The sequence below is a fragment of the Cornus florida genome, unplaced genomic scaffold (genome assembly GCF_030987335.1).
Source record: "Cornus florida cultivar Cherokee Brave unplaced genomic scaffold, ASM3098733v1 CherokeeBrave_3.0.0_Hap2_Chr11, whole genome shotgun sequence".
Taxonomy (NCBI): domain Eukaryota; kingdom Viridiplantae; phylum Streptophyta; class Magnoliopsida; order Cornales; family Cornaceae; genus Cornus; species Cornus florida.
Window position 1 is genome coordinate 130,968,776 of NW_026775581.1, and position 9,974 is coordinate 130,978,749.

A 9,974-nucleotide genomic window follows, 5' to 3' on the forward strand; every position below is an offset into this window, starting at 1 on the left:
CTTATAATCCTAATTTGGGATGTAAACTTGGTATTAAATTTGCTTTTGTTTTGGTTATGGTGGAAGTTGGAACTTAGAACTTCTTATGATTTGGTTGTATTAAATTTTTATTTTTGTTTATTATGTTCTTTGAATTATGTTATGTGCATGTTATTTTTTTTATTTTTGTTAAAATACATAATTTTATTTATGTTGTGTCATTCTTAGGCTTTGCACATTTAAATAGCAGGAGTTTAAGTTCCAAAAAGTGGGAGAAAAAAATTTGTTAGTGGGGCGGGCACGGGGGCACAGTATTTCCTAACGGGGCGGGGTTGGATATGAAAATTCAACCCGTCGCGGGTCTCGGGGCGGGCATGAACTTGACAAAAATTAAAAGGAGCGGGGCGGGATTTAGGGAAACCCGCTCCAAACCCGCCCCGTTGCCATCCCTACTATTTATTAATCTAACAACTAATACTTAAAAAAAACTAAGAGGCTTACTTATCCCATCTGACGTGGCGCCAACTTTTTTTAGTCAATTGTTGCATGGTTGAATCTTGTTGGTTAAGGACTTAAGTGACGTTATTGAAAGGAATAAAGTAAATTTCATACCACTTTTCGAGGGAAAAAAAGAAAGAAAAAAGAAAAAAAAAAAAATGTTAACAACTCTAAATACTCATGCAAGCCAGAGTACTCGCGAATGACAGATGACAGTGTGAGATATATATAAGACCTCGCACCCTCACGTTTATGTCATAACGAACGGTAGTCAGTCACTCTCACCTCTCTCTACACATTCGCTCTCTAGACATGGCTACATCATTTCTTCCTATTCTCTCACTCCTCACCATCCTTCTTTCTCTCTCATCTCTCTGCACTGCAGCATCCGATTCCCTAGACTCATTCGTCTACGGTGGCTGTACACAGGTTAAATACGTCCCAGACTCACCCTACGAGTCCAACCTCAACTCACTCCTCACCTCCCTGGTCAACTCAGCCACCTACTCAATTTACAACAACTTCACCATCATGGGTTCGAGCCCGCAAGACGTAGTCTACGGCCTCTACCAATGCCGCGGCGACCTCTCTATGCCGGACTGTGCCATGTGCGTGACTCGCACGGTGAGTCAACTCGGGCCGCTGTGCTCCCAAACTTGTGGAGGAGCTCTACAGTTACAAGGGTGTTTCGTCAAGTACGATAACGCTTCCTTTCTGGGTGTGGAGGACAAGACTGTGGTGTTGAAGAAATGTGGGCCGTCGACTGGGTATGATACGGAAGGAATGGGCCGTAGAGATGCGGTTCTGGCCGGCTTGGCTGGGTCCAGTGAGCACTACAGAGTTGGTGGGTCCGGGGATGTGAAGGGCGTGGCTCAGTGTGTTGGGGATTTGAGTGTGAGCGAGTGTCAGGATTGTGTTTCGGAGGCGATCGGACGGTTGAAGAGTGACTGTGGCACGGCAGTTTATGGTGATATGTTCCTGGCCAAGTGTTATGCAAGGTACTCAACTAGTGGGGCCCACCTCTATTCTAAATCAGATAAGGGTAAGCAATGACTCTTACTTGTTAATCAGTATATTACAAAATTAAACCAAATATATCTTTTGCTTTTGTAAAATACATCGGTTAAACATGCCCTTACTAATAATATTACCAAAACTAACTAGTTTTGGTGAAATTATTGAAATATCCATATACTAAATAAATTTTGATCAAAATTTAACAATTGGTGAGAAGTTGAATTGAATATCTTTGCTCTCCTAGAACTCTAAAATATATGTCATTTTTTTTTTTTTTTGGGCAATTATAGATTCTTCTACTAATGATGGTGAGAAGACATTTGCAATTATCATTGGATTATTAGCTGGAGTTGCTCTGATCATTATATTCCTAACTTTCATTAGAAAGGTGTTTGAAGGAAATGGTAAATATTTCTCTTCTTTTCATTTTTCCTTTTAAATTTGTCAATCTTTCTAGCATTTGACTGAAAAAGATCTAACTTTGAAATGATAAAGTTTGTGACGAATATTCATATAGATTTCTTTTGCTTTTTGCAGGTAAATAAGTAGCAACTTTGCAAAACACTGTCCTCCACTCTCAACCCTCCCTCATTTGATTTACTTTTTGTACCTCTTTTGGCTTTCTTTTTTTCTTGTTTTTTTTTTCAAATCTTTATGATGTCAAATTACCTTTTTCTCTTTCTATGGAATTTCTTTATATTTCTATTGAAAAGGAGATTGTGAAGAAAAGATATGTCTAGGGACAATTACCCCTTAAACAAAAGGTAAAAAGGAGGAGGAGGAAAAGGAGGCTAAAGATTCCACCTTCCTCTCCACTTAACAAAGTAGTGAGTGTTGTGTAATGTCAAGAAAATCACATACTGTTTCTGTAAAGTTGCAGACTGTGTTTCTTTTATCGTGTCTTACTATTGTTCATCCTTTTTTGGGACTACGGATATTTTTTCCAACATTTTAATTCGCACTTTACATATATTGTTTTTATTTTTATTTTTTTATAGAAAATTTCTTGGATAAAGAGAAGAAATTTTGATAAAAATTGGAAGTGCTAGAGAAATTTTTTGTTGAAAAATCATTTAGGCTATATTCAGTTACATAGAATTCAAGAAAAATATGGTTTAAAGTTAAAGAAAATTGAACTAAATTTTTTTTTTTTAATTCCATCAATTCCAATTTCGAATAGCTGAACATAGTCTTATGGAATTGTAGTATTGGAATTGAAATTGGTGGAATTGAAGAAAATATTGGTTTTTCTCCGATTTCATCAAATCTAATTCTAAAACTCCAATTCCATACCTGACAAATATAACCTTAAAGAGTTTTAGAAACCAATTTTTGCTTTCAGAATATGGGGAGCATTCAACCTTTTTGATTCCATTAAGATAGGAAATAAAAAAATAAAATAGAAATTTCTTTTGAACTTCTTGTTTTCATATTCACTCTTTTTCACATGAAATCTTTCTCTTTAAGTGAAAACAGAGGGAAAAAAATAAAAACAAATTTATTTTCCAAGAACAATTCATCATCATTCAGGAAATTAAACTCAAAATCATTTCATCATCATTCAGGCAAATTAAGTAGCAATTCTCATTGTAGCGATTATACATCATAAATAGCACACTTTAGTTTAGGAATTAAACCATAATGCAAAATTTGATTAACAATTAAAACAATTTATATTCTTTATATATCTCTATGCCTCTATGTAAACACACACACACATATTGATAGAAAGTATTGTCTTTCTATATTTTCAGTTCAAGTATATGTATTAAAACAATGATCTCGTCAACTAAAATATTTAGTAGAAATCAGCATCACCCTTATACATTTACATACTAAAACCAAAAATAAATCTTTGCATTCTCGGTTGTTAAAATCAATGCATATATGCAAAAACATATATTTCGATCACTAGAATTTCAAGAAAAATTAATTAGTTGGCATATATATATATATATATATATATATAATTTGTCAATATTTTTTCAATAGTCATAATGCAGACGAAAAATGTGGTGGATCACACATGCATGCTTTCTCTCTTAAAGAAGAATAGTGCGGTACATTCCCTCATGCATGCACTTATATATATATTTATATATAAGAGAATGCTTACAGGCTAAGAAATTTACAAAACAAAATGGAAAAGGCAGCTTTATCTATGAAAGCTAGGTTGGATTTCATATCATCGATCATATATACATACATAAAGAAAAAGATTTAAGATAGGGGCAACACCCAACAATCCTAATTGCAAAACCGCTTTATTTTCAATCATGCATGCTAATTAGATGATGTCCACACTTTTATTCATGAATAAGACATTAACATTATCCAAATACCATGCTACCTCACAGTTGTAAAGTTGAATTAATAATTGAACCGTTCCATTTATATAAATACATATGTGTGTGTGTGTGTGTGTAAACAGAGAGCGAAAGAATTCTTGCATATTGATTAATTTCTTATACTGGTAATAAAGCAAGAATGCATGCATCAGAGATGGTAAACAGACAAGGGTATATTAGAATATACATGTAAAAGAGTCTGTGAATCCTTTGAAAATTAGATTCTGTGCTTTACTCTAAATATGATAATCATACAAAGTAAATTGTTCATTATTAAAGCTATAAGCAATTATTGTTTGACAATACTATCTCTCAAGCTTTGTTGTCTATTATAATCTATGAAATTGAAGCTAAGATTGAACCTTTAAATCAAAGCACAGCTGGTCAATTCACTCGGACATGTGATTAGCTGGACTTAATTTAACTGAGAATGTGATCGTGCAAAATTATATAAGAAAACAGGAAAAGTGCGAAAAATATAAATTAATTCTAACGGGTTTAGTGAGCAACTTTTTTTATTTATAGGGAACTGATATAAAAATTTATTTGGTTAATTAAAACTTTTTCCTAAGTTTGTTTGTTTTTTTTTTTGTTCAGTAAATCAATTCATTAAAGGAAAGAAAGAAACAATACAAAGAGGGGCAAATGCCCAAAGGCCACATGCCACAAACCTAGCTGAGCCACACCAGGCCCAGCCAAGGCAAAAAAAAATTGCATCAGCAACAACAGAGAGCAGCGACCACAGACAAACAGTTGCAGCAGCAAGAAAACCAACCCCTACACAGCACTTTCTATCACTGAACTAGGAAGACTCCACGCAGCTGCAATGGTTCTCGCAGCTCTAGAGTCACGAAACTTGCAATACATAAGACAATTCCGAACAGAGTCGTAGATCAGCTTTGTAACCGAAGCGATGGAGGCCATTTGGTTCATGGCATTTCTTATATTCCTCTCACTCCAGATGAAGTACACAGATGTTGTGAGGCAAAGCTTTTACACATAAGCTTCCGGCGCCTTTGTTCTATCCTTCCACATGGACACACTCCAATTGATGATGTCATATAAATTGAAGTCCCTAACATAGATCCCACACAGGTGTTGGAAGAACATCCAATTTTCAGAGGCAAATTTGCACTTAAAAAAAAGATGTTGGTGACTCTCGGCAGCAGCAAGGCAAAGTGAGCAGTAATTGGGAACAATCTTCTTTGCTAGAGCGGGGCTGTCCCTAGTTTTGAGCCCGTGACTAAGAGCAACCCAAGTAATAAAAGAGTACCTCGGAATGTGATTAGAAAACCAGATGACAGAGTACCAAAGAATAGATGGGGAAGGTGGAATAAGAGCACGGTAAGCAGTAGCAAGGTGGAAACTACCAGTAGATGAGAGAGTCCAAATAACCGAATCTTAAGACCCATTTCTCAGTAAAGGAAGATGCTATGCTGTCCCAATGGAGGGAACCAATTCTCTGAACAATCGCAGAATTCTCCACTGATCATGTCTAATGAGGCATTAGACCTTAGCCCACTCATCCCACTGCGAGCAAGCAATGAGGTTATGGTCAATTCTGGTATCGAGAGGCCCTGATCGAAGCCAGTAGTCATGCCAAAGAGAGACATCCTTACCATCACTTACCATGTGCTTGATAAAAGGTCTAGCAAGCCCTCTAAGATGGAGAAGCATCCTCTAATTTCAAGAGCACACCTGGGGAGGCTTTGGAGTCCAGAAACTGCGATCTTTGATGAGGTTCTCATGAGCCCATTCAAACCAAATGGATTGGCATCTGTCCTTAAACAGGTTTCAAATGTGCCTGAGCATGGAGATACAGTTCAAATCAGATAATTGAGGTATGCCTACACCTCCAAAATCTTTTTCCTAAGTTATTGAAAATTAAACCAAACATTTTCAACATTTTCCCGTGTACTTGGATTACTCTCTCTTTTTAGTGATCAGCACAGACATATAATAATTGAAATATATGTAAGAGTAGTACTAGACTTAAAATAAAATAATATTAAAAATTAAGGTCCATATATTTTTCTCTTAACATACCCACAAGTTAACCAGTATTAAAGCAAACACATAAAATTGCATTGGTTCTAAGTTTTTGGGTCCTCATTGTCATGGACCTCATGTCTGAGCACAAACATGAAACTGTGAAAATTAGGCCATCAAAGTAGTATGACTTAAGCCCAACTCTCAGGCCCGTTTGATGTTTGAATTTCTCAAAGTAGTATGGCTTAAGCCTAACTGTCAGGCCCATACGTTTACTCTCTGAAGAAATTCAAATACCAATCATTTCACTATAGCCCAACTATCAGGCCCAAAACTAAGAACTACAACTTCAACGACGATCCAGTTCTTAGGATCCATCCTAGAACCGTGCTCAATAGAATTGCCAATTACACACACCTTCATTGTTGTTTTTTAGTTTTCTTTTTGAAAAAAATTAATTAATTTTATTTAAAATATTACACTGCCATTTGAACATTACAGGCTGTTTGAAAATCGTTTTGCTTCGTATTTTTGTTGCTAAATTAGTTAAATATATATAAACGAAAGTATATTTGATAACATTATTTTTATGTTTTGCAGATTAACTTTCAGAAAAAAAAGCCAAATTCTAAAAGTCAGAAAAATGTGTGTTTTCACTTGTTTATGCTATTGTAACTCAATAATTATAGAAAGATACTTTTAAAAAATTAATATAATGTAAATACCACATATATGCACATTTTTATAATCAAAGTCCAAACGTGTTTTTCATTTTTCCTTTTTGTTTCAAAAATTGTGCAATAACAAATTTTAGATACCAAATATGTTTATGTTACAGATTGTAAGGGGTATTGAAAAATTGATAATAATGGCTTTGTACTTGGTGCAACAACAGCGCTTGCAGGTATGGCCGTGTGCCATGCCACGGTATGGTGCGCTGGTATGTCCATGCAATCTCTAAAGTCTAAAAGTATGCATCATAAACATCATGATACTGAGTTTTGCAAAATGGTGTTATAATAGCTTCCGAAAAATAAAAAATATGGTGTTATAAAATAAACAATATGACATGTATAAACTATAATAGTAAAGCCAGTAAATTCGAGCCTTAATAAACTTTACTTTGAATCTTGTATCTACTGTAGTTTGGAAAATTCATTTTGTGCCAATTCGGGATGACCAAAGTAAGGACATGTAGTCCATCTAATTATTGGATTACTTGCATTAAATGACTTGTCAATTTTATATTAAAGATGGATATAATTCCGTAAATTCACTTTTGACCATCATTATATAGAAAAATTTCATAAGATGTCAAGATAATTTTGTTCAAAATTTTATGAATTGGAGTCCACTTTTATGATCAAAATTTAAAGATGTTACGTGTGATATTTAATCATTTTCTGTCCAATTTTATAGATGGATAGTTATTATTGGGAGTGAGGAGTAACACTTTGTTTGGAATCATTTTTTTTTTTTTTTAAATTTGAAATTGGAAAAGGAAAAATATAGGATGAAATTTGAAGAAATGATATTTCATTTTTGTGTTTAGAATAAGCTGGAATTTAATTATAAAAAAATATAATATTTATTATTTTATTCTTATTAATTAAAGAAGGACAATTTGTGTAAGTTACAAACCTACGACAAAACTAATTTACAAATTTTAATAAATTTTTTCATTTTTCATGAAATTTGAATACAATATACTTTGGGATCATTAAATTCCTTTGATTCTAAACACTAAAAATTCTATTTCGAATTCCAAAACCTACAAAATTCGTGACTTTATTAATGTGTGCCTTGGTAACTAAGGGTGTGTGTGGATAAATATTAGAGAAAATAAAAGAAAGGATAGTAATAATTTATATTCGTGTTTGGATAAACAGGGGAGAAAAGAAAAGAAATGATTGTTATTCTTGTTTGGACAAGATAGAGGAGAGAAAAGAAAAAAAATGATAGTGACCAAATTATTGTCCTATCATTTCATAACCATTTTATACATTATTCATTTCCAAAATCTTTTTTTTTTTTTTTTAAATTCAATGCCATGGGTAAAAACAAAAGTAAAAAAGAAAAAGAAAAAAGAAAAAGTATCGCAAAGCTAAAATGAACCATTCAACAGGCATGGTAAAAACAAAAGTAAAAAAGAAAAAGAAAAAAAAAAAAAAAAAGTATCACAAGACTAAGATGAACCATTCAACATGGTTGAAGATAATAGCAGTCTTTAACCTTTTTTATGAGCATATGAAAAATTTATTTTTGTTGTATCTGTTATACCTACGTGACTCGATCCCTTCCCATCGTAAAAATTTATTTTTGTTGTATCTGTTATACATACATCATTGCATTCCACTAAGCATATTGGGACATAAATGAAATTATATTTTTATATATTGATTTGTAGAGGGTATTTTTGGTATTAATAATTTATAACTTACTATCCCTCCCTATCTTTTCAAATTAGGAGAGAAATGACATAAGGGATAGGGAGGGATAGCTTACTATCCCTCCCTATCAAGCTATCCCTCCCTATCATCTATTTTCTTTCCACTTAACCTACCCAAACACACTCTCACACTATCACTATCATCTCTTTTCTTTTCTCTCCCTCTCCCTCCAAATCAACCCTACCAAACACACCCTAACCAAAATGACAATTCTTGTAATTTTAGATTCAAATTTTTTATTTATTATTATTTCTCATTTTAAGCAAGTACTTAAAGTGGGCCATTGGCTGTGTGTGTCTCATGGAAGTAGAATTTTCATTTTGCTTAGTTACCAAGGCAAGAACACCTTAATAAAGTCACCAAAACGAACGCTCCAAATATCTGAGATCTTTTGCTAGTGAGTGTCCCAAATCTCTCTCCTTCATCGCCTTCTAGGGTTAGGGTTGGGTTTTTTTTCCTCTCTCATATCAATGGCGTTGGAATGGGTGGTTCTAGGCTACGCCGCGGGCGCAGAGGCCATCATGCTCCTCCTCCTCACCCTCCCAGGTCTCGACCCTCTCCGCAAGGGTCTCATCACCGTCACTCACAGTCTCCTCAAACCCTTCCTCTCTATAGTTCCGTTCTGTCTCTTCTTGTTGATGGACATCTACTGGAAGTACGAGACTCGACCCTCCTGCGAGTCCGAATCTTGCTCTCCCACGGAGTACCTCCGCCACCAGAAGTCCATCATGAAGAGCCAGCGCAACGCCGCCCTCATCGCCGCCGCCCTTATCTTCTACTGGCTCCTCTACTCCGTCACCGCTCTCGTCGTTCGCGTCGATCAGTTGAACAAGCGATTGGAGAAGTTGAAGGCTCAGGACTGAGGCTCTTCAATCTTCCGATCTGAGATAAGCCCTTTTTCATTCATTCCATAAATCAGTTTGTCCTTTCGTTTCTTTGTGATTTGTTATTATGTAATTCTGTAGACATTGATTGAGGGCTTCTTGTTAGTTCTACTGTTTAATGGATCTTCTATGCGAGTTTTGTTCAATTTATGGGAAATCGATTGTTAACAGAAAAAAGACTGATGTAATTGGATTATATGTTTGTGAAATTCTATATGTTCTCACTAATATCAAAATGAAAATGAGATCAATTAGTTTTATGTAGATGAGGTGTAACTCGCATATTTTGATCTAAACCTTGTTATGTGGAAGTTAAATTTCTAAATAGTTACTTTTTCTGCAGGCATTCTAACACTTCACCTGATGATGCATTTTTTATCAATTAGTTGATTTTTGCGTCAATGAATGTAGTCGATCATACATGTGCGTCTGTGTGTGTGTGTGTGTATATATATATATATATATATATATTAATATATGTACTGTTACAAATACCAACCATGGATGATCTTGATTCAAAGGTATATGGCTCAACTTGCCGATCATATTTGGGAAATCAAAATGTTATGTTTTGTTGTGTGGCTGAATCTTTCACATTTCTTGTATATGGCACACTAATGACGAGTTCAAGCAGGTGGAAATTTTATTATTTTGTTTGTCATTGTAGTAGTTTGCATTTGATTCTTCCATGGTAGTTAATAACATAAATAAAATAGCAGTTATTGTGTATCGTGGAAATGAATGGATATGTTGTTGTGTGGATGGTTTATATAAGAAGTTATCTTCCAAATTAGAGACAATAAATGTGC

General features: G+C 34.4%; 2 protein-coding genes across 2 annotated transcripts; both read left to right on the forward strand.

The window, feature by feature from the left end:
• The first annotated feature begins 556 nt into the window (after positions 1-556).
• LOC132285678 (plasmodesmata-located protein 7-like) lies at positions 557-2,387 on the forward strand. The gene is made up of 3 exons (XM_059787870.1): positions 557-1,519; positions 1,785-1,898; positions 2,032-2,387. Exons 1-3 carry the CDS (start codon positions 790-792, stop codon positions 2,037-2,039), a joined length of 852 nt encoding a protein of 283 aa, XP_059643853.1. The 5' UTR covers positions 557-789; the 3' UTR covers positions 2,040-2,387.
• A 6,217-nt stretch (positions 2,388-8,604) lies between these two features.
• On the forward strand, positions 8,605-9,429 carry LOC132283499 (uncharacterized). Its single transcript, XM_059785445.1, has one exon. It carries the CDS (start codon positions 8,752-8,754, stop codon positions 9,142-9,144), a length of 393 nt encoding a protein of 130 aa, XP_059641428.1. The 5' UTR covers positions 8,605-8,751; the 3' UTR covers positions 9,145-9,429.
• The last annotated feature ends 545 nt before the right edge of the window (positions 9,430-9,974 follow it).

Bases quoted from the DNA above. Each gene is read 5' to 3' on its own strand.
- LOC132285678 (XM_059787870.1), top strand. From the start codon at position 790: ATGGCTACATCATTTCTTCCTATTCTCTCACTCCTCACCATCCTTCTT. The intron at 1,520-1,784 runs GTAAGCAATGAC...GGGCAATTATAG, and splicing joins CTATTCTAAATCAGATAAGG to ATTCTTCTACTAATGATGGT.
- LOC132283499 (XM_059785445.1), top strand. From the start codon at position 8,752: ATGGCGTTGGAATGGGTGGTTCTAGGCTACGCCGCGGGCGCAGAGGCC.